The 24,914-nt window shown below is 60.1% G+C and overlaps 1 protein-coding gene across 2 annotated transcripts in view; it reads right to left on the bottom strand.

Annotated features, from left to right (window-relative positions):
* The window catches only part of HSF1 (heat shock transcription factor 1), a 47,901-nt gene that overhangs the window by 12,714 nt on the left and 10,273 nt on the right, over window positions 1-24,914 (bottom strand). Inside the window, exons 5-10 of one of the 2 annotated variants that reach the window (XM_062634656.1) lie at window positions 11,083-11,158; window positions 9,577-9,638; window positions 8,726-8,822; window positions 5,231-5,367; window positions 2,115-2,172; window positions 1,948-2,033 (exon numbers count right to left, since the gene is read on the bottom strand). In XM_062634656.1, the coding sequence (XP_062490640.1) occupies window positions 1,948-2,033; window positions 2,115-2,172; window positions 5,231-5,367; window positions 8,726-8,822; window positions 9,577-9,638; window positions 11,083-11,158 (516 nt within the window). Of the gene's footprint in view, window positions 1-1,947; window positions 2,173-5,230; window positions 5,368-8,725; window positions 8,823-9,576; window positions 9,639-11,082; window positions 11,159-24,914 lie in introns of both variants that reach the window. The other variant, XM_062634657.1, reaches the window with a different exon arrangement.

Raw genomic sequence — 24,914 nt, 5'->3', positions numbered from 1 at the left:
GCAGGATCCCAGAGCTGGATGCAGGATCCCAGAGAGGGATGCAGGATCCCAGAGCTGGATGCAGGATCCCAGAGGGGAGATGCAGGATCCCAGAGCTGGATGCAGGATCCCAGAGGGGGATGCAGGATCCCAGAGGGAGATGCAGGATCCCAGAGGGGGATGCAGGATCCCAGAGCTGGATGCAGGATCCCAGAGGGGGATGCAGGATCCCAGAGGGAGATGCAGGATCCCAGAGGGGGATGCAGGATCCCAGAGGGAGATGCAGGATCCCAGAGCTGGATGCAGGATTCCAGAGGGGGATGCAGGATCCCAGAGGGAGATGCAGGATCCCAGGGCTGGATGCAGGATCCCAGAGGGGGATGCAGGATCCCAGAGGGGGATGCAGGATCCCAGGGCTGGATGCAGGATCCCAGAGCTGGATGCAGGATCCCAGAGAGGGATGCAGGATCCCAGAGGGGAGATGCAGGATCCCAGAGCTGGATGCAGGATCCCAGAGGGGGATGCAGGATCCCAGAGGGGGATGCAGGATCCCAGGGGGAGATGCAGGATCCCAGGGCTGGATGCAGGATCCCAGAGCTCCCATGGGAGCCCTATATCTAACAGAGCTCTGCTGCCTTCCAGCACCTGGGAATGAGCTGGGGCTTCTCCACATCCCTCGCTCACCTTAAGGACAGATCTGACCCGGAATTCCATAGGAAGAGCTGGATCCTGATCCTCTGTTTCCCCAGGAAGACAGGGAGAATGGGAATGGCCGAGATCTCCATATGGGAGATGTGAGATCTCCATATGGGAGATGTGAGATCTCCATATGGGAGATGGGAGATCTCCATAGGGGGAAGGAGATGTGAGATCTCCATATGGGGGATGTGAGATCTCCATAGGGGGAAGGAGATGTGAGATCTCCATATGGGGAAGGAGATGTGAGATCTCCATATGGGGAAGGAGATGTGAGATCTCCATATGGGGGATGTGAGATCTCCATAGGGGGAAGGAGATGTGAGATCTCCATATGGGGGGTGTGAGATCTCCATATGGGATAAGGAGATGTGAGAGCTCCACATGGGGAAGGAGATGTGAGATCTCCATATGGGGAAGGAGAACTTCCACGTGGATAAAGAACTCCCTAGTTTGGGCTGCCAGCCCTTGCAGGAGCCCCCATGAGCTCTGTGTGACGGTCAGTGCTGTAAGGGCACCTCTGATCCCTCCTGAAACACCACCCAGGAGCTTCCAGCCTCCACCCCTGAGCCCAGTGGGAGCATGGAGGCATGGAATGGGTTGGGATGAAGGGACCTGAAAGCTCCTCCAGCTCCAACCCCGGGCAGGGCAGGGACCCCTTCCCCTGGAGCAGGGTGCTCCGAGCCCGTGTCCAACCTCCCAAAGAGCAGCTGGGATCCCAAACCCCCTCCCATGGGAATGTGGAGGGCAGCTGGGATGGGCAATGCAGAGGATAGGGAGGGACAGGGCACGCTCGGGGCAGTGATTCCAAGGCACCTCCACCTGAGCCCCATTGAGCTGAGGCGTGGGTCAGAGGAGGGGGTTCTGCCCCTCTGCTGTGGGGGGGACCCCACTGGGACACTGAGGGCAGCCCTGGAGGATGCTGCGAGGGCTGGAGCAGCTCTGCCCTGGAGCCAGGCTGGGAGCAGAGAAGGGGAGAGCTGAGAGCAGCTCCAGGGCCTGAAGGGGCTGCAGGGAGCCTTGGGACAAGGGAGGCAGGGATGGGAGGAGGAGGAAGAGGGAAGAGTTGATGGGAGCTTGGGGAGTTCTTCCCCATGGCAGGGGTTGAAGGGAGAGGTTTGGGATGCTCCATCCCTGGCAGTGCTCAAGGGCAGCTTGGACACAGGGGCTCGGAGCACCCTGCTCCAGGGGAAGGGGATGGGGTTGGAGGAGCCTCATCCCTGGGGCCTGGCCTGGTCCATAGCCCCCCACCCAGGCCCCACAGGCACTCACTTGTCGAGGCAGGCGACGCTGAGGCACTTGGGCTGCGGCTGCGTGGGGCTGGCGCTGGCGGCAGCCGCGGCGCTGGGCTCGGGCTCCTGCAGGAAGGAGTCGATGAAGGTGGAGGGGAAGAGCGGGGTCTCGAGGGCAGGAGGCTGCCCGGGGCTGGCCTCCTCTACCTGGGGGCTGCGGCTGGGGCTGGGGGGCTCCTCCTTGATCCGCACCACGGGGCTGCTCCTGCAACAGAGGGGCAAGGGTGAGCAAGGGGAGCATCCTGGACCTATAGAACATCCCCTAACCCCCCCCCCCCAAGAACCAGCTGTGAAGGAGCAGCCCTGCTCTGAGCCTGAGCCCATGCATCATCATCACCAAGGGTGCCAGGACATCGTCAGCACCAAGGGTGCCAGGACATCGTCAGCACCAAGGGTGCCAGGACATCGTCAGCACCAAGGGTACCAGGACATCATCACCATCAAGGGTACCAGGACATCATCACCACCAAGGGTACCAGGACATCGTCACCACCAAGGGTACCAGGACATCATCACCATCAAGGGTGCCAGGACATCATCACCACCAAGGGTACCAAGACATCATCACCACCAAGGGTGCCAGGACATCATCATCACCAAGGGTGCCAGGACATCATCACCACCAAGGGTACCAGGACATCATCACCATCAAGGGTACCAGGACATCATCACCACCAAGGGTGCCAGGACATCATCACCACCAAGGGTACCAAGACATCATCAGCACCAAGGGTGCCAGGACATCATCACCACCAAGGGTGGGTACCAGGACATCATCACCACCAAGGGTGGGTACCAGGACATCATCACCACCAAGGGTACCAAGACATCATCAGCACCAAGGGTGCCAGGACATCATCACCACCAAGGGTACCAAGACATCATCACCACCAAGGGTGCCAGGACATCATCACCACCAAGGGTACCAAGACATCATCACCACCAAGGGTGCCAGGACATCATCACCATCAAGGCTACCAGGACATCATCACCATCAAGGCTACCAGGACATCATCACCATCAAGGGTACCAGGACATCATCACCACCAAGGGTACCAGGACATCATCACCACCAAGGGTGCCAGGACATCATCACCACCAAGGGTGCCAGGACATCATCACCACCAAGGGTACCAGGACATCATCACCACCAAGGGTACCAGGACATCATCACCACCAAGGGTACCAGGACATCATCACCATCAAGGGTGCAAGGACATCATCACCACCAAGGTAGGTACCAGGACATCATCACCACCAAGGGTACCAGGACATCGTCACCACCAAGGGTACCAGGACATCGTCACCACCAAGGGTGCCAGGACATCGTCACCACCAAGGGTGCCAGGACATCATCACCACCAAGGGTACCAGGACATCATCACCACCAAGGGTACCAGGACATCATCACCACCAAGGGTGCCAGGACATCGTCAGCACCAAGGGTACCAGGACATCATCACCATCAAGGGTACCAGGACATCATCATCACCAAGGGTACCAGGACAGCATCACCACCAAGGGTGCTAGGACATCATCACCACCAAGGGTGCCAGGACATCATCACCACCAAGGGTACCAGGACACCATCACCACCAAGGGTACCAGGACATCATCACCATCAAGGGTGCCAGGAAATCATCACCATCAAGGGTACCAGGACATCATCACCACCAAGGGTACCAGGACATCATCACCACCAAGGGTACCAGGACATCATCACCACCAAGGGTACCAGGACATCATCACCATCAAGGGTACCAGGACATCATCACCACCAAGGTAGGTACCAGGACATCATCCCCACCAAGGTAGGTACCAGGACATCATCACCACCAAGGGTACCAGGACATCATCACCACCAAGGGTGCCAGGACATCATCACCACCAAAGGTGGGTACCAGGACATCATCACCACCAAGGGTGCCAGGACATCATCACCACCAAGGGTACCAGGACATCATCACCACCAAGGGTACCAGGACATCATCACCACCAAGGTAGGTACCAGGACATCATCACCACCAAGGGTGCCAGGACATCATCACCACCAAGGGTGCCAGGACATCATCACCACCAAGGGTGCCAGGACATCATCACCACCAAGGGTGCCAGGACATCATCACCACCAAGGGTGCCAGGACATCATCACCACCAAGGGTACCAGGACATCATCACCACCAAGGGTGGGTACCAGGACATCATCACCACCAAGGGTGGGTACTAGGACATCATCACCACCAAGGGTACCAGGACATCATCACCACCAAGGGTGGGTACCAGGACATCATCACCACCAAGGGTACCAGGACATCATCACCACCAAGGGTGGGTACCAGGACATCATCACCACCAAGGGTGGGTACCAGGACATCATCACCACCAAGGGTACCAGGACATCATCACCACCAAGGGTACCAGGACATCATCACTACCAAGGGTGGGTATGAGTGACCACATGGGCTATGTTGGGGTGAGTGTTCCTGGCACCACAGGCAGTAAATGGCTTCTGTGGGTGATTCAGCCCCACAGGGGAAGGGCCAATGCCAGGAACAAGCCAGAAAGAGGAAGCAAAAAGGAGCTGGGAGACCCCAGGGAGCCTGGAGAGGGGCTTGGGACAAGGGAGGCAGGGATGGGATGAAGAGAATGGCTTTAACCTGACAGAGGGGAGATGGGGATGAGCTCCTGGGGAAGGATCAGAGAACCATGGGATCAGCTGCGTTGGAAAAGCCCTTTAAGCTCACCCAGTCCAACCATTGCCCACCCCTGCCAAGGCCATCGCTGCCCCATGGCACTGAGGGGATGTGAGCACTCGCAGGGCCGGTGCCTGCAGCCCTGCCCCGGGCAGCCTCCTCCGATGCCTGAGCACCCTCTGGGGCAGGAATTGTTCCTCAGCTCCATCTAAACCTGCCCTGGGGCAGCTTGAGGCCGGTTCCTCTTGTCCCATCCCTTGTTCCTTGGGAGCAGAGCCCAGCCCCTCCTGGCTCCATCCTCCTGGCAGGCACTTGGAGGGAGCCATCAGGTCCCCCCTGAGCCTTCTCCACACTAAACCCCCCAGGTCCCATCCCATCCATCCCATCCCATCCATCCCACCCCACCCCATCCCATCCCATCCCATCCATCCCACCCATCCCATCCCATCCCATCCATCCCATCCCATCCCATCCCATCCCATCCCATCCCACCCCATCCCATCCCATCCCACCCCATCCCATCCCACCCCACGCTCCCCGCAGCTCCCAAGCGATGGAAGAGGAAGGTACCTGCCGTCGAGGCTGCCGCTGGGGGATGCTGAGGGGCTGGACTGGGCGAGCTCGGTCACGTCGGAGATGATGGGACCGGAGTTGGCTGAAGAATCCGGGGAATAGAGGTTGGAGCCACTGTATGCTGGGGAAGAAGCCTGCAATGACAATCACAGCAGTCCCAGCGTGAAGCACCGGGCACTGGGAGGTGGAGCAGGAGAAAACACATCACAAGAGCCCCAAACCCCATGGGAGAAGGCATCCAGGGGGGAAAGGGGATTCCAGGTTAAAGGATGCACCCTGGGAAAACAGGGGGGGGAAGTAGGGAATATCATGGTCCATCCTTGAAATGAGTGCGGGTCTCCCATTCCCTGCTGTGCTGGATTAAAGGAGCACTTTGGGATCGCAGGGAGACCATGGGGCCCTCAGCTCCCTCCTTCTTGAAATCCTAAGGGATAAGGCCAAGGGATTGCATCTCATGCACAGCAGGAACACGGGGGATGCTCTGCAGGCTCCGTGCTGCAGGGTGGCAGCGGAATTCCTGCCTGGATAAACCAGGGAGCACCGGTGGGAGCCACTCCAGACACAGCTCTGGGTGGTGGCTTTTGGGACACCAATGGCTTCTGCGTGTCCAAGGGTGGATTTGGGAGCACAGGAAGGGGAACCAGGAGGTGCCAGGAGCTGCATGGATGTGAGGGCAGGAGCTGCATGGATGTGATGGCATCAGGGATGTGATGGCAGGAGCTGCATGGATGTGATGGCAGGAGCTGCAGGGATGGGATGGCAGGAGCTGTATGGATGTGATGGCATCAGGGATGTGATGGCAGGAGCTGCATGGATGTGATGGCAGGAGCTGCAGGGATGGGATGGCAGGAGCTGTATGGATGTGATGGCATCAGGGATGTGATGGCAGGAGCTGCATGGATGTGATGGCATCAGGGATGGGATGGCAGGAGCTGTATGGATGTGATGGCATCAGGGATGTGATGGCAGGAGCTGCATGGATGTGATGGCAGGAGCTGCATGGATGTGGTGGCATCAGGGATGTGAGGGCAGGAGCTGCATGGATGTGATGGCATCAGGGATGTGATGGCATCAGGGATGGGGTGGCAGGAGCTGCATGGATGTGGTGGCATCAGGGATGTGAGGGCAGGAGCTGCATGGATGTGATGGCATCAGGGATGTGAGGGCAGGAGCTGCATGGATGTGATAGCATCAGGGATGTGATGGCATCAGGGATGGGGTGGCAGGAGCTGTTTGGATGGGATGGCATCAGGGATGTGATGGCAGGAGCTGTATGGATGTGGTGGCAGGAGCTGTATGGATGGGATGGCAGGAGCTGCAGGGATGTGATGGCAGGAGCTGCATGGAGGCAGTGCCAGAAGCTGCAGGGATGTGGTGCCAGGAGCTGCATGGATGCGGTGGCAGGAGCTGCAGGGATGTGATGGCAGGAGCTGCATGGATGCGGTGGCAGGAGCTGGAGGGATGTGGTGCCAGGAGCTGCATGGAGGCAGTGCCAGGAGCTGCAGGGATGTGATGGCAGGAGCTGCATGGAGGCAGTGTCAGGAGCTGCATGGATGTGATGCCAGGAGCTGCAGGGATGTGATGGCAGGAGCTGGAGGGATGTGATGGCAGGAGCTGCATGGATGCGGTGGCAGGAGCTGGAGGGATGTGATGGCAGGAGCTGCATGGAGGCAGTGCCAGGAGCTGCAGGGATGTGGTGGCAGGTGCTGCATGGAGGCAGTGCCAGGAGCTGCAGGGATGGGATGGCAGGAGCTGCATGGAGGCAGTGTCAGGAGCTGCAGGGATGTGATGCCAGGAGCTGCAGGGATGTGATGACAGGAGCTGGAGGGATGTGATGGCAGGAGCTGCATGGAGGCAGTGCCAGGAGCTGCAGGGATGTGGTGGCAGGAGCTGCATGGAGGCAGTGTCAGGAGCTGCAGGGATGGGATGGCAGGAGCTGCATGGAGGCAGTGTCAGGAGCTGCAGGGATGTGATGCCAGGAGCTGCAGGGATGTGATGACAGGAGCTGGAGGGATGTGATGGCAGGAGCTGCAGGGATGTGATGGCAGGAGCTGCATGGAGGCAGTGCCAGGAGCTGCAGGGATGTGGTGGCAGGTGCTGCATGGAGGCAGTGCCAGGAGCTGCAGGGATGTGGTGGCAGGAGCTGGAGGGATGTGATGGCAGGAGCTGCATGGAGGCAGTGCCAGGAGCTGCAGGGCTGTGGTGCCAGGAGCTGCATGGAGGCAGTGCCAGGAGCTGCAGGGCTGTGGTGCCAGGAGCTGCATGGAGGCAGTGCCAGGAGCTGCAGGGATGTGGTGGCAGGAGCTGCATGGAGGCAGTGTCAGGAGCTGCAGGGATGTGATGGCAGGAGCTGGAGGGATGTGATGGCAGGAGCTGGAGGGATGTGATGGCAGGAGCTGCAGGGCTGTGGTGCCAGGAGCTGCAGGGATGTGATGGCAGGAGCTGGAATCAGGCAGCCTCAGCAGGAGCGAGCGGGAGCACCTGCTCTTCCCATCCCTGGGACAATGCAGCAGGAGCTGGAATTGCTCCCGGGGCAGCTGCGGATGCAGTTGAGGATCAAAGGCCCTTTGAAGGAAGAGATCAGAGGAGGGGAACACAGAGCTCCCAGGCGGGGTGGTCCGAGGGCAGCGGGGAGCCAGGAGAGCCCTCATCCCTCCAAGGGCTCCGGCTGCTGCCCACAGCCGGCCAGGGAACGGCCTGGATCCACCTGCGTGGCTCCTCAGGGCACGCACGGACATGGACCAGGTCCAAGAGAGCCTCTAAAATGGGACCAAGGCCATCAGAGGGTGGGATGTGGGGGGCTGAAGTGAGGGGAGCAGGAGGGACCAGCGTCTCCCTCCTCCCCATCAGCTCCGAGCGCCGGGGATGCTGCAGGGCACGGGATGAGGCTTCGCAGACCTTGTGGTACCCGGAGGACACAGCCCTGGGCTCCCTGGGGGGCAGTTTGGGGCACCCAAAGCATCGTGTGGGGTCCCAGCAGGGTTTAGGGGGAGCCTGGTGAGGGTTCGGGGCCTGTGTGAAGGGGTTTGTGCCTCAAGAGGATGGGAGGGCCCAGACTTGTGGGATCACGGGATGGGTTGGGATGAAGGGAGCTGAAAGCTCCTCCAGCTCCAAGCACGGGCAGGGACCCCTTCCCCTGGAGCAGGGTGCTCTGAGCCCGTGTCCAACCTGGCCTTGAGCACTGCCAGCAATGGGGCAGCCCCAGCTCCCCTGGGCAGCCCTCAGCATCCATTGGGAAGGATGCTCCGGAGCATCCATCTCCAGAGATGCGGGGAGAGCTGAGAGCAGCTCCAGAGCCTGAAGGGGCTGCAGGGAACCTGGAGAGGGGCTTTGGGACAAGGGATGGAAGGGATGGGATGAGGGGAATGGCTCCAACGGCTCTTGGGCAGCAGCAATTGCCATGAGGATGGGGGGCAGCCTGGCATGGGTTGAAGGGCTTGATCCCCATGGATCCCTGGGTCCGTGGCCCCCCTGCAGGGGCAGGGTACTCACTGTGTACGGGGAGGAGCCGTGGACGTGCTCCAGGGAATACTGGCGGCTGTACTTCGGCATGGAATGTGCTGAGCTGCCGTCGTTGAGCATCAGGGGGCTGCAAAGACATCGCCAAGGGCCGGGCTTCACCGCGCCGCCGGCGCCCAGCACCACCGGGGCACGGCTCCTGCACCCACCTAAGGTGGGACACAGGGCACGGGAGGCACGGAGCGGGTCAGGATGAGGCCGTCCCATGGAGGAGCAGGATGAGCCCCTGGCTGCGCTGTGCAATTCAATGGAGCAGCAATGGGAAAGGCGCTGGCAGCACCATCCAGCCCCACGGCACGCAGGGGATGAGGAACGGGCACAGGAGCTGCCACTTCCCACATGGACGAGGGGAGAAACATCATGGAATGAGGTTGGGAACGACCTTGAAGCTCATCCAGTCCAACCATTCCCAGCCCTAGCAAGGCCACCACGGGGCCATGGCACTGAGGGCCATGGGATGGAGGCAGGGATGGGGCAACCCCATCTTCCTGCTCCGGTGCCTCACCCAAGGAGCCCATCTCATGGGATGGATGGGATGGGATGGGGTGAGCAGGACCTGCTCAGCTCAGTGGATTTGAGGTGAGGGACAACAGGAGAACCACCCCTAACCACGAGGAGAGCAAAGGAATTGTGCTACTGGGATAAACCCACGTCACTGGGATCGGCTCCAAGCAAATGAAGCCGGGGCTGCCCTTAACCTCTGAGGGCATTGGGATGGTGATGAGCAAGGGGCAACCCAACCACAGCAGGTCCAATGCTGCCCCTTTAGGGTAACACCAGAAGTAAGAGGGAATCTGCCTGGGGAGCTGGACCGTCACACTTACATCTTCCTCTTCACTCCGAGGATGCGGTTGGATTGAACCAAGGAGATCAGGAACTGGATGAGCTGTGGGGAGGAGAAAGGGCAACAGCCTGTGATGGGGGGCACAGAACTGGGGCAGGAAATGCTCTGGGACCGTTTAGCAGAGCTGAGCTGGGCATGGGGAGTGCATAAAGGTGGGTGCTGCCAGCCCAAATCCAGCCTTTTCCCACTCCTGGCAATGGGAAGGCTCAAAATGATGCTTTAAACAGGATTAATGCCACTGCATCCCATTGATGCTGAGCTGGGCATGGGGAGTGCATAAAGGTGGGTGCTGCCAGCCCAAATCCAGCCTTTTCCCACTCCTGGCAAAGGGAAGGCTCAAAATGATGCTTTACACAGGATTAATGCCACTGCATCCCATTGATGTTGAGCTGGGCACGGGGGACATGGGGAGTGCATAAAGGTGGGTGCTGCCAGCCCAAATCCAGCCTTTTCCCACTGCATTCCCATAATCTGCTGGCAATGGGAAGGCTCAAAATGATGCTTTACACAGGATTAATGCCACTGCATCCCATTGATGTTGAGCTGGGCACGGGGGACATGGGGAGTGCATAAAGGTGGGTGCTGCCAGGCCAAATCCAGCCTTTTCCCACTGCATTCCCATCATCTGCTGGCAAAGGGAAGGCTCAAAATGATGCCTTAAACAGGATTAATGCCACTGCATCCCACTGATGCTGAGCTGGGCATGGGGAGTGCATAAAGGTGGGTGCTGCCAGCCCAAATCCAGCCTTTTCCCACTCCTGGCAATGGGAAGGCTCAAAATGATGCTTTAAACAGGATTAATGCCACTGCATCCCATTGATGCTGAGCTGGGCATGGGGAGTGGATAAAGGTGGGTGCTGCCAGCCCAAATCCAGCCTTTTCCCACTCCTGGCAATGGGAAGGCTCAAAATGATGCTTTAAACAGGATTAATGCCACTGCATCCCATTGATGTTGAGCTGGGCACGGGGGACATGGGGAGTGCATAAAGGTGGGTGCTGCCAGCCCAAATCCAGCCTTTTCCCACTGCATTCCCATAATCTGCTGGCAATGGGAAGGCTCAAAATGATGCTTTACACAGGATTAATGCCACTGCATCCCATTGATGCTGAGCTGGGCACGGGGGACATGGGGAGTGCATAAAGGTGGGTGCTGCCAGCCCAAATCCAGCCTTTTCCCACTGCATTCCCATAATCTGCTGGCAAAGGGAAGGCTCAAAATGATGCTTTAAACTGGATTAATGCCACTGCATCCCATTGATGCTGAGCTGGACATGGGGAGTGGATAAAGGTGGGTGCTGCCAGCCCAAATCCAGCCTTTTCCCACTGCATTCCCACCACCTCCTGGCGAGGGGAAGGAAACACAGCACTCAAAGTGATTCTGAAACAGGATTAAGGCCGTGGCATCCCATTGAGGCGCCCCTCACCCCCTCCCCACGCGCACCCCAACACCAGAGGCTCCCGATCCATGGGGAAAAGGGGGATTTACCTTATTGACCACCTTCTGCTGCTGAGCGTGCTTCTGCCTCAGGCTGGCCACCTCCCTCCACAGCGCCTCGTTCTCACTGCAAGGGAAGCAGCAGGCACCTGAGAACCCCAGCAGGGATGCGGGCACTTCCCAGCTCCAGCATCATTCCCAGGCTCCACGCTTGGGAAGGCTTCCTTGCCATCGATTCCCACACGGGTAAGGGGATGGAGCCCAGCTCCAAAGCCACCCCATGGCCCTGTGGGGTGATCCCGGGTGAGCCAGCTCCACGGGCCTGACCTGGCTCGTGTGCTCCCGGTGTGGTTCCATAGATCCTCTCTCCTGTATCATGGATTCATGGGATGGGGTGGGATGAAGGGAGCTTCAAGCTGCTCCAGCTCCAACCATGGGCAGGGACCCCTTCCACTGGAGCAGGGTGCTCCGAGCCCCTGTGTCCAAGCTGCCAGGGATGGAGCATCCTGAACCTCTCCATTCCACCCACCCCAGTGTCCCAGCACCCTCATGGGGAAGAACTTCATCCCGATATCCAAGGTAAATCCCCTCTGTTTCACTTTGAACCCATCACTTCACCCCACAGGCTCTAATACAGTATTAAACCCATCAAGGGCCACCAGTGGGAGGTGCCCATGGAACTGGAGCAGCCTTAAGGTCCCTTCCAAACACAAACCATTCCATGGATCCATGATTATCCGGATGGAGCAGCGCCGGGTACGGGGTTGGGGGGGGTGGAACCAGGACCAGGTAGCACTTGCCTGGCCCCACAGCCTCTGTTGGGCACTTGGCTGGCCCCACAGCCTCTGCTCTGAAGGGACAAGTCCCTGCTGCAGCTCATCCCCAGCTCCGGGATGATCCCAGAGGAGCAGCCGCTGATGAGGGGCAGGTGCAGAGATGGGTCCTGGGATCATGGCAACGCTTCAGAGCTCCCTTTAATCACCCCCCCCCCCCATAGCCAATGGCTCCTCACCCACCACAAACCAGTATAAAGGGGCTGGGGCTGCTCCCGGCCCAGTTTAACCCAGTGGGAGCTGGTGTCCAGCTGCTCCCATCCCGCTGCCTAATGAGCAGTGACCACGTCGGCCCCGGCTCAGGTGGGACGGAGCAGGCGGGACAGCTCCGTTCCCATTCCCATTCCCACCCTTGGGAATGCTGCAGCTCTGCTCCACGGGCTCCGTTGTCCCGAGGCGGGTCCCGGAGCCGTGGTCAGCTGGCGAGGGCTGCGGAGAGCCGGGATAATTTCCATGCATCCCAAAATCCCTGCTGGGGCCCGCAGCATCCGCAGCCTCCGCGCGGGTAATTGGCAGCTGGTGCATGGTGGAGCGGAGCTGCTCGCAGCTGCTGCAGCCCCCGACACGAGGCAGCCCTTTAGGAATGCCTTGGGAATGCTGCGGGAGCACCGAGGGCTCCTTGGATGTCAGCTCTGCTCCCTCCCCACCTCGCAGTGGGGCACGGAGTGGGGGGGGAACGCTTGTTTGGTTGGATGCATCCGCAAGTGGGAGCCTGGTTCGGGAGTGATTCCTCATGGAGAGAGGCCACGGGGATGCTGCGAGGGCTGGAGCAGCTCTGCCCTGGAGCCAGGCTGGGAGAAGAGAAGGGGAGAGCTGAGGGCAGCTCCAGAGCCTGAAGGGGCTGCAGGGAGCCTTGGGACAAGGGAGGCAGGGATGGGAGGAGGAGGAAGAGGGAAGAGTTGATGGGAGCTTGGGGAGTTCTTCCCCATGGAAGGGGTTGAAGGGAGAGGTTTGGGATGCTCCATCCCTGGCAGTGCTCAAGGGCAGCTTGGACACAGGGGCTCGGAGCACCCTGCTCCAGGGGAAGGGGATGGAATTCATCCCAACCCATCCCCGTGCTACCTGATGACACAGGTCCGAGCTGTGCCAGCTGCAGGCTGGCACAAACAATGGGCTCCATGCACGGTCACGGTCGTCACACTGGGAATCATGGAACAGCCAGGGATGGGAAGGAGCAAAGGAAGCCAGCTCCTGGCGGTTAGGAGCTCATCCCCTCCCCATGGCAGAGCAGCAGCTGGGATGGAGCCATCCATCTCCAGCCAAGCAGTGCAGGGAGCAGGGATGCTCCCACCTCCTTCCCGGGAATGGGGAGGCTGGTTGTCAGCAGCACACACGCTGCTCCCCTCCCAGCACCGTGATGGATGAGCACCGCCTGCCTGCGGGAGATAAGGGATGCCTGGCACCAGTTCTCTCCCCCCCCCCCTCCAGCCAAGAACCACCTGGATCAAACTGGGAGCACTGGGATGAGTGAAGGGGGGGCAAAGCATGGGTGTAAATGGGGGCACAGGGGATCCTGCCCCTCTGCTGCGGGAAGGGGAGAGCTGAGAGCAGCTCCGGAGCCTGAGGGGAACCTGGAGAGGGATGAAGGATGCAGGGATGGGACAAGGGGAATGGCTTTAACCTGCCTGAGGGGAGGCTGAGCTGAGCTCTTAGGCAGAAGCTCTTCCCTATGAGGGTGCTGAGGACCCAGAGGAGCTGGGGCTGCCCCATCCCTGGCAGTGCTCAAGGCCAGGATCGGGACTGCTCAAGCTGCAACCTCCCCTTTAGGTCTTAACCCAGAGAGCTTCTGCCCTGGGGGGGGGGGGTACTGATGGTGATGGAGAGGGCCAAGAGCTTCCCTTGGGTACCAGGGAGCAGGAAGATGCTGGTGCTTGGCAAAGCACCATCAGGCCCCCGCTTGCACTTGGTTACGGCACCGAGCCCTTGGCAGAGCAAAAGTGGGGAGGGAACAAGATCCCAGAGGGAAAACTCACCGGGAATAACGGGATCATTGAGTGGTTTGGCTGAACTCAACACAGAACAGTTCGGGTTGGAAAGGACCCTGAGCTCACGGAGGTCCAAGCCCCCAGAGGATGTCCTGGTATCTCACACTGGAAAGGAACTTGGGTTGGTTTGGATAACGTTTGCTCTCCTGTCCAAGCACTTCTTGCTCCAGGCTCTTGATTCCCTACTTGCACCCAGTCAAATTCCCCATGGCTTTTGGCACTGGCACGGGGATAGCCCAGAGAAGCTGTGGCTGCCCCATCCCTGGCAGTGCTCAAGGCCAGGTTGGACACAGGGGCTGGGAGTGGAAAAGGGGTTGGGGGCGGATGAGACTCGGGTCCTCTCCATCCCAAACGCTTCCATGTGACCCTGGAAGCACCCAGGACAACAGGAAGCGGCTCCTGGGGACGGGGACGCCGGTGACAGGGAAGGGAATGGCTCCACAAAGCACGGCTCAAAGGACAAAGGGGAAGGAACAGGCAGCAACTGTTCCCTGTGCCTCCTGCTCCGAGGCCGGAGCCATCAGCTGCCAGAGCCCCCCAAACAAAGGGATGCGTTCTCCAGCCGCAGCATCATTAGGATGCGGAGCCCGGCTCCTGCATCCCAGGAGCCAGCGGGTGCAGCACACAAAGAGGCAGAGCTCTACTGAGGACCATCAGGGTCGAGCATCCCCTGGAGCTCGGGAAGCCCCAGCAGCAGGGACACAGCCCTGCCGGGCCCTTCGCCGTCAGAGCACCGTGGAATGAGCAGGGATGGAAGGGAAGGGCAAGCGTTTGGGTCCAAGCCCCTCTTGGCAGGAGCAGAGCTGGAGGATCAGCAGCTTCCATTCAACACCTTGTAATTGTAGAGGCCTCACTGCACACCTCAGTAACTCCTGGGTTGAATCCCGACTCATTCCTGCAGTGCCTGTAAATGGTCCCTTTCAGAACCCCAGACTGGGTTGGGTTGGAAAGGAGCTTAAAGCTCATCCGCTCCCAACCCCTGCCAAGGGACCCTGTGCCACCAGAGCTCCATCCAACCCGGCCTCGGGCACTGCCAGGGATGGGGTAGCCCCAGCTCCTCTGGGCACCCCGTGCCAGCGCCCCAGCACCCTCCCAGGGAAGCAGATTCCCAAGAGCTCATCCCAGTCTCCCCAGTTTGCTGCTCCCCAAGTCAATGGAAGGATGCTGACAGGGAAGGGGGCTTCCCCCTCCTGCCCTGGGTAGGGTTTGAGGCTCAGCCCCACAGAACCCCTCTTCCCAGAGCCCTCTGAGGAGCCAAGCAGTGCAGATGAGGCCTCAACAGGGCAGGACCATGCAAGGGTGATGCAGGCATGGACCACAGGCACTGCAAGGATGTAAATCACTGCATCCCAACTGCCCCATCCAGGGCTGATCCCTGCACGGACCACAGGCTCTGCAGGGATGTAAATCACTGCATCCCAACTGCCCCATGCAGGGGTGATCCATGCATGGACCACAGGCACTGCAGGGATGTAAATCACTGCATCCCAACTGCCCCATCCAGGGCTGATCCCTGCATGGACCACAGGCACTGCAGGGATGTAAATCACTGCATCCCAACTGCCCCATCCAGGGCTGATCCCTGCACGGACCACAGGCACTGCAGGGATGTAAATCACTGCATCCCAACTGCCCCATGCAGGGGTGATCCATGCATGGACCACAGGCACTGCAGGGATGTAAATCACTGCATCCCAACTGCCCCATCCAGGGCTGATCCCTGCATGGACCACAGGCACTGCAGGGATGTAAATCACTGCATCCCAACTGCCCCATCCAGGGCTGATCCATGCATGGACCACAGGCTCTGCAGGGATGTAAATCACTGCATCCCAACTGCCCCATCCAGGGCTGATCCATGCATGGACCACAGGCACTGCAGGGATGTAAATCACTGCATCCCAACTGCCCCATCCAGGGCTGATCCCTGCATGGACCACAGGCTCTGCAGGGATGTAAATCACTGCATCCCAACCGCCCCATCCAGGGGTGATCCCTGCATGGACCACAGGCTCTGCAGGGATGTAAATCACTGCATCCCAACTGCCCCATCCAGGGGTGATCCCTGCATGGACCACAGGCACTGCAGGGATGTAAATCACTGCATCCCAACTGCCCCATCCAGGGGTGATCCATGCATGGACCACAGGCTCTGCAGGGATGTAAATCACTGCATCCCAACTGCCCCATCCAGGGCTGATCCCTGCATGGACCACAGGCACTGCAGGGATGTAAATCACTGCACCCCAACTGCCCCATCCAGGGGTGATCCATGCATGGACCACAGGCACTGCAGGGATGTAAATCACTGCATCCCAACTGCCCCATCCAGGGCTGATCCATGCATGGACCACAGGCTCTGCAGGGATGTAAATCACTGCATCCCAACTGCCCCATCCAGCGCTGATCCAGGCATGGACCACAGGCTCTGCAGGGATGTAAATCACTGCATCCCAACTGCCCCATCCAGGGGTGATCCCTGCATGGACCACAGGCACTGCAGGGATGTAAATCACTGCATCCCAACTGCCCCAACCAGGGGTGATCCATGCATGGACCACAGGCACTGCAGGGATGTAAATCACTGCATCCCAACTGCCCCATCCAGGGCTGATCCCTGCACGGACCACAGGCTCTGCAGGGATGTAAATCACTGCATCCCAACCGCCCCATCCAGGGGTGATCCCTGCATGGACCACAGGCTCTGCAGGGATGTAAATCACTGCATCCCAACTGCCCCATCCAGGGGTGATCCCTGCATGGACCACAGGCACTGCAGGGATGTAAATCACTGCATCCCGACTGCCCCATCCAGGGCTGATCCCTGCATGGACCACAGGCACTGCAGGGATGTAAATCACTGCATCCCAACTGCCCCATCCAGGGCTGATCCCTGCATGGACCACAGGCTCTGCAGGGATGTAAATCACTGCATCCCAACTGCCCCATCCAGGGCTGATCCCTGCATGGACCACAGGCTCTGCAGGGATGTAAATCACTGCATCCCAACCGCCCCATCCAGGGGTGATCCATGCATGGACCACAGGCCATGGGATGAGCCTGAAGCTGCTCCCTCCTCAGAGCCACATCCACACCTGCAGGAGCGCTCTCCTGAAGGGCAATGGGAGCGATTTCATTGCCCAGGGAATCCTGGGAGGGGTTGGGATGAAGGGAGCTTAAAGCTCCTCCAGCTCCAACCCCTTCCCCTGGAGCAGGGTGCTCCAAGCCCCTGGGTCCAACCTGGCCTCGAGCACTGCCAGGGATGGGGCAACCCCAGCTTCTCCCTTCAAACCCATCCCAGTGTCCAGTCAACCCCAGCAGGAAGAACTTCCCAAGACCCCATCTCCATCCCTTCCTTCCAGCTTAAAGCCCGGCTCCTGCAGCACACGGGGAGCCGGGACAATGGAAACCCTCAGCACGGATTCAGGCTGCTGGAGGAGCCCACTCCAGGCACAGACATTCCACGCTCCTGGAATCCCACCCCGAGCATTCCCATCTCTTTTAGGAGGGAATTGAGCCCCAGGGCCAGACCATTTGTTATTTCCAGATGGGAAGCAGTGAACTGAGAAGCACAACCCCCCCCTTGAACCTGCCTGATGGAGGCTGTGGGGAGCAGCACCGCAATCAATCCCGATCCCGCTGCTTCCAGTGGGAACAGGCAGTTAATGACAGCGGGAGCGCAGGGAGAAGGGGCAGCACAAGGCAGATGCTGCCCCACGGCCCAGGGGGAAAAGGCTCTTTCCGTGCTCCGACATCAGGTGGCAATGGCACGGGATGAGGCCCCCGAGGACAGGATTCCAGGGGCAGCGGAGCGTGGAGCATGGAGCACGACTGCCTCCAGGAGAGCGCGCTGGGAACGGGCCTGGCCCGCTCAGCATCAGCAGCATCAGTCCCAGTGCTCAGAGCCGAGGATCCCATCCGGTCCCATTTCCCCATGGGAAGCACCCGAGCTGCCCGGAGAGGCACAAGGAAGGCTTTGAGCAGGGACCAAGCATGCAGGGGGGCAGGAAGCTGCTGCCTGGAATGCTCTCCTAGTGTTCCATAGGGTTTATGGGCAGGCTGGACCACGAGCTGCCCCCTTTGCCTGTGTCCTGCACGGGATCCATTGGGATCTTCCCTGTCGGCTTCTGAGCTGCTCTGCCCTGGAGCCAGGCTGGGAGCAGAGAAGGGGAGAGCTGAGAGCAGCTCCCCATAAACTGCCCCATGGATGAGGAAGGCTCTCATCTGCCCATAAACTGCCCCATGGATGAGGAGGAAGGGCTCACATCTGCCCATAAACTGCCCCATGGATGAGGAAGGGCTCACGTCTGCCCATAAACTGCCCCATGGATGAGGAAGGGCTCACGTCTGCCCATAAACTGCCCCATGGATGAGGAAGGGCTCACGTCTGCCCATAAACTGCCCCATGGATGAGGAGGAAGGCTCTCATCTGCCCATAAACTGCCCCATGGATGAGGAGGAAGGGCTCACGTCTGCCCATAAACTGCCCCATGGATGAGGAGGAAGGGCTCACGTCTGCCCATAAACTGCCCCATGGATGAGGAAGGGCTCACGTCTGCCCATAAACTGCCCCATGGATGAGGAAGGGCTCACGTCTGCACATAAACTGCCCCATGGATGAAGGCCTGGAGTCAAAGGTAGGGTGGGATGTGCAGGGCATGGCACGCTGCGGGCCTGGCTCAGCAGCAGCCCCTTGCACGTCCCCATTGCACAACCCCATTGCATGACCCCATTGTATGTCCCCATTGCACATCCCTGTTGCACGCCCCCGTTGCACAACCCCATTGCACATCCCCACTGCACGTCCCCATTGCACGTCCCCCATTGCACGTCCCCATTGCACGTCCCCATTGCACGTCCCCATTGCACGTCCCCATTGCACGTCCCCCATTGCACGTCCCCACTGCACAACCCCATTGCACGTCCCCACTGCACAACCCCATTGCACGTCCCCACTGCACAACCCCATTGCACGTCCCCACTGCACAACCCCATTGCACGTCCCCATTGCACGTCCCCACTGCACGTCCCCATTGCACGTCCCCACTGCACGTCCCCACTGCACGTCCCCACTGCACAACCCCATTGCACGTCCCCACTGCACGTCCCCACTGCACAACCCCACTGCACGTCCCCACTGCACAACCCCACTGCACGTCCCCACTGCACAACCCCATTGCACGTCCCCACTGCACAACCCCACTGCACGTCCCCACTGCACAACCCCACTGCACGTCCCCACTGCACAACCCCACTGCACGTCCCCACTGCACAACCCCATTGCACGTCCCCACTGCACAACCCCACTGCACGTCCCCACTGCACAACCCCATTGCACGTCCCCACTGCACGTCCCCACTGCACGTCCCCACTGCACAACCCCATTGCACGTCCCCACTGCACAACCCCATTGCACGTCCCCACTGCACAACCCCATTGCACGTCCCCACTGCACGTCCCCACTGCACGTCCCCACTGCACGTCCCCACTGGACATCCCCCATTGTATGTCCCCATTGCACAACCCCACTGCACGTCCCCACTGCACGTCCCCACTGCACAACCGCATTGCACGTCCCCACTGCACAACCCCACTGCACGTCCCCACTGCACGTCCCCACTGCACGTCCCCACTGGACATCCCCCATTGTATGTCCCCATTGCACAACCCCACTGCACGTCCCCACTGCACGTCCCCACTGCACGTCCCCACTGCACGTCCCCACTGCACAACCGCATTGCACGTCCCCACTGCACAACCCCACTGCACGTCCCCACTGCACGTCCCCACTGCACAGCTTTTCCAGGCGCAGGGAATTGCGGAGCCCTGGGCCCATCCCACGTTGATCCCTGGCGGGAGGAAGCAGCGTCGGGGCAGGAGGAAGTGCCAAGGGGATCCCATGGGATCCGTAGGGAAAGGCGCCAGGAGCCGGGAGCGCGGCTGGAGCCTGGCAGAGGGATGCAGAGGCCGGTGCTCCGGCATGGAGCGTGAATCAGTGGGAAGAGACAGGAACCAAGCCCTTCCTGCACGAGGGATGGGGAGCACGGGATGGGAGAGGAGCCCCTTGGTCCCTAGGGAAGAAGAGGCCAGGCAGGAGCAGGACTTGGGGTGCTGGGGGAGGGAGAACCCCCCCCGTGCTTTGGGGGTACCCCAGAGCGGGAGCAGCAGCGCAGTGGGGGGGATCCTGCCCCTCTGCTGTGGGAAGGGGGGAGCTGAGAGCAGCTCCAGAGCCTGAAGGGGCTGCAGGGAGCCTTGGGACAAGGGAGGCAGGGATGGGAGGAGGAGGAAGAGGGAAGAGTTGATGGGATCTTGGGGAGTTCTTCCCCATGGAAGGGGTTGAAGGGAGAGGTTTGGGATGCTCCATCCCTGGCAGTGCTCAAGGGCAGCTTGGACACAGGGGCTCCGAGCACCCTGCTCCAGGGGACGGGGTCCCTGCCCATGCTTGGGGCTGGAGGAGCTCCAAGCTCCCTTCATCCCAACCCATCCCATGGCTCCGCGACTCTCAACCCGTGCGGTACCGCGCAAGGGATGGGGACTTAACAGCAAGACCCTGATGGAGCTGGAGCTGGGCAAGAGGCGTCCGTTGAGTGCCTGGCAGGGCCGGCTCCGAGCGGGATCCGCAGCTGGAAACCCAGCCCCTTCCACGCGGGAAAAGCCCCGAGGAAACATTTGGCTTGGCCGAGGCCCTGCTCCAGGAGCGAGGAAGCAGAACGGGAGCCAAGAGCAACCGCAGGCACCGGGGCTCAGAGCCGAGCGCGAGGAGAGACTGCTCCCTGCTGGGTGATGGAGGGAGGGATGGGGATGGAGCCGGAGCCGATCCCGCTCAAGCTGGGTCCCAATGCTCCCTGCTGGGTGATGGAGGGAGGGAGGGATGGGGATGGAGCCGGAGCCGATCCCGCTCCAGAGCGCTGGGGCCGGGCTTTCCAAGCTGGGTCCCAATGAGTGCTCCCTGCTGGGTGATGGAGGGAGGGAGGGAGGGATGGAGCCGGAGCCGATCCTGCTCAAGCTGGGTCCCAATGCTCCCTGCTGGGTGATGGAAGGAGGGAGGGATGGAGCCGGAGCCGATCCCGCTCAAGCTGGGTCCCAATGCTCCCTGCTGGGTGATGGAGGGAGGGAGGGATGGAGCTGGAGCCGATCCCGCTCAAGCTGGGTCCCAATGCTCCCTGCTGGGTGATGGAGGGATGGGGATGGAGCCGGAGCCGATCCCGCTCAAGCTGGGTCCCAATGCTCCCTGCTGGGTGATGGAGGGATGGGGATGGAGCCGGAGCCGATCCCGCTCAAGCTGGGTCCCAATGCTCCCTGCTGGGTGATGGAGGGATGGGGATGGAGCCGGAGCCGATCCCGCTCAAGCTGGGTCCCAATGCTCCCTGCTGGGTGATGGAGGGATGGGGATGGAGCCGGAGCCGATCCCGCTCAAGCTGGGTCCCAATGCTCCCTGCTGGGTGATGGAGGGATGGGGATGGAGCCGGAGCCGATCCCGCTCAAGCTGGGTCCCAATGCTCCCTGCTGGGTGATGGAGGGAGGGAGGGATGGGGATGGAGCCGGAGCCGATCCCGCTCCCGAGCGCTGGGGCCGGGCTTTCCAAGCTGGGTCCCAATGACTGCTCCCTGCTGGGTGATGGAGGGAGGGATGGAGCTGGAGCCGATCCTGGTCAAGCTGGGTCCCAATGCTCCCTGCTGGGTGATGGAGGGAGGGAGGGATGGAGCCGGAGCCGATCCTGCTCAAGCTGGGTCCCAATGCTCCCTGCTGGGTGATGGAGGGAGGGATGGAGCTGGAGCCGATCCTGGTCAAGCTGGGTCCCAATGCTCCCTGCTGGGTGATGGAGGGAGGGAGGGATGGAGCCGGAGCCGATCCTGCTCAAGCTGGGTCCCAATGCTCCCTGCTGGGTGATGGAGGGAGGGATGGAGCCGGAGCCGATCCCGCTCAAGCTGGGTCCCAATGAGTGCTCCCTGCTGAGTGATGGAAGGAGGGAGGGATGGGGATGGAGCCGGAGCCGATCCCGCTCCCGAGCGCTGGGGCCGGGCTTTCCAAGCTGGGTCCCAATGCTCCCTGCTGGGTGATGGAGGGAGGGAGGGATGGGGATGGAGCCGGAGCCGATCCTGCTCAAGCTGGGTCCCAATGCTCCCTGCTGGGTGATGGAGGGAGGGATGGAGCCGGAGCCGATCCCGCTCCCGAGCGCTGGGGCCGGGCTTTCCAAGCTGGGTCCCAATGCTCCCTGCTGGGTGATGGAGGGAGGGATGGATGGAGCCGGAGCCGATCCTGCTCAAGCTGGGTCCCAATGCTCCCTGCTGGGTGATGGAGGGAGGGAGGGATGGAGCCGATCCCGCTCCCGAGCGCTGGGGCCGGGCTTTCCAAGCGTGCTTCCGGGTGGAATTCCAATAATGGGAAAGAAACGAGGAGGGAAAAGCAGTGGGAGGGAGGCAGCAGCGATGCCTGGAACGCAAAAGGGTAAAAAAGGGCAAAAAAGGCAAAAAAAAAGGCAAAAGAGGGCAAAAAAAGGCAAAATAAAAGAAAAAAAGGCAAAAAAGGTAAAAAAGGTAAAAAAAAAGGCAAAAAAAGGCAAAAAAGGTAAAAAAGGCAAAAAAAAAAAAGAAGGCAAAAGAAGGCAAAAGAAAAAAAAAGGTAAAAAAGGTGAAATAAGGGCAAAAAAAGCCATTTTCAGACAGTGAAATATCCACAGAGGCAGCTGAGGAGAACACAGGAGCCAAACCAAGCCCAGGGACACAATCCCAGCACCAATCCTGGGTCTCCATTGCAGCAGCAGGGACACAATCCCAGCACCAATCCTGGGTCTCCATTGGGATGTGCAGCAGCAGGGACACAATCCCAGCACCAATCCTGGGTCTCCATTGGGATGTGGAGCAGCAGGGACACAATCCCAGCACCAATCCTGGGTCTCCATTGGGATGTGCAGCAGCAGGGACACAATCCCAGCACCAATCCTGGGTCTCCATTGGAGCAGCAGGGACACAATCCCAGCACCAATCCTGGGTCTCCATTGGGATGTGCAGCAGCAGGGACACAATCCCAGCACCAATCCTGGGTCTCCATTGGGATGTGGAGCAGCAGGGACACAATCCCAGCACCAATCCTGGGTCTCCATTGGGATGTGCAGCAGCAGGGACACAATCCCAGCACCAATCCTGGGTCTCCATTGGGATGTGCAGCAGCAGGGACACAATCCCAGCACCAATCCTGGGTCTCCATTGGGATGTGCAGCAGCAGGGACACAATCCCAGCACCAATCCTGGTTCTCCATTGGGATGTGGAGCAGCAGGGACACAATCCCAGCACCAATCCTGGTTCTCCATTGGAGCAGTAGGGACACAATCCCAGCACCAATCCTGGGTCTCCATTGGGATGTGCAGCAGCAGGGACACAATCCCAGCACCAATCCTGGTTCTCCATTGGGATGTGCAGCAGCAGGGACACAATCCCAGCACCAATCCTGGGTCTCCATTGGGATGTGCAGCAGCAGGGACACAATCCCAGCACCAATCCTGGGTCTCCATTGCAGCAGCAGGGACACAATCCCAGCACCAATCCTGGGTCTCCATTGGAGCAGCAGGGACACAATCCCAGCACCAATCCTGGGTCTCCATTGGGATGTGCAGCAGCAGGGACACAATCCCAGCACCAATCCTGGGTCTCCATTGGGATGTGCAGCAGCAGGGACACAATCCCAGCACCAATCCTGGGTCTCCATTGCAGCAGCAGGGACACAATCCCAGCACCAATCCTGGGTCTCCATTGGAGCAGCAGGGACACAATCCCAGCACCAATCCTGGGTCTCCATTGCAGCAGCAGGGACACAATCCCAGCACCAATCCTGGTTCTCCATTGGAGCAGCAGGGACACAATCCCAGCACCAATCCTGGTTCTCCATTGGGCTGAGCTTTGATCTTCCCACACCATCACGGAACCATGGGATCAAGCAGGCTGGAAAAGCCCTTCAGGATCATCCAGCCCAACCCTTACCCCAGCACTGCCAAGGCCACCCCCGACCCATGGCACGGAGAGCCTCAAAGGGAAAAACCTCCTCATATCCAGCCCAAATCTCTCCCCTGTTCCCCTTTGAGCCACATTTCAGGGTGAACCCTAAAGCCACGCAGAGCCCACACAAGACCCAAGCTCCTCCTGGCTGTGCTGGATGGGGAAGCAGGAAGAATGAAGCACCCCCAGGCATCCTCCTCGGGATGAAGGCTGCCCAAAGGCAGGCTCGCAGCACCCAATGGGCTCCCAGCAGTGCAAACCCAGTGAAGGGGTCACGAGGAGCTTTGGGAGGCTGGTACCCAGCGAGTACCATCAGTGGTGCCCATGCATGCTCCGTGCCAAAGGAGCAGCCCGAAGGCACTCGGGAGCCCTGGGATGCTCTGCTGGGTGTTCTCATCCTCAGAGAGGGACACGAGCCTGGGTGCTTCACCTCAAACCTGCCACAGGGCTGCCAAAGGCACAGAAAGCAGGGAAGCAGGGAATGGGTTGGGTTGGAGGGAGCTCCTCCAGCTCCAATCTGTGCTGTGGGCAAGGACCCCTTCCATTGGAGCAGGGTGCTCCAAGCCCCTGTGCCTTGAGCAGGGATGGGGCAGCCACAGCTGTGCCAGTGCCAAAATCCATTGGGAATTGGCCTGGGTGCAAGCAGGGAATCAAGAGCCCGGAGCAAGAAGCACCAGGACAGGAGAGCAAATGTTATCCAAACCAACCCAAAGAGCCTGCTGCAGCACAGGACGAGAGCCAGGTGTGCCCCAAGGCAGGAAAACCCAAAGGCCGTGCCAGGGAGCTCCCAGCACCACGCACTGACACTGCAGATCCATCCCTATGGAAGGACAGGGAGGTCCTGAAGCCTTCCCTCAAGGCAGAGCTGTTCTCCAAAGCATCTTTACCCCGTGGCTGGGGTCACCGGCCTGCCTGCTCTCACACCAGGTCCCTCCACCACCCCTTCCTAAGCAGAAAGCACCCTAAATCCCAGGCTGTACCCTGGGACAAGCAGAGGTCGGGATGGAGAAGAAGCCTTCTCTCAGAGAAGGGCTTCAAACCAAGCCGGTGAGGAGAGAAAGCACTGGGCAAA

This window comes from Pezoporus occidentalis, unplaced genomic scaffold (assembly GCF_034315485.1).
Source record: "Pezoporus occidentalis ecotype Australia unplaced genomic scaffold, CSIRO_AGI_Poc_V1 ctg433, whole genome shotgun sequence".
NCBI classification, from domain to species: Eukaryota; Metazoa; Chordata; class Aves; order Psittaciformes; family Psittacidae; genus Pezoporus; species Pezoporus occidentalis.
This window is presented reverse-complemented; position numbering and strand designations above follow the sequence as displayed.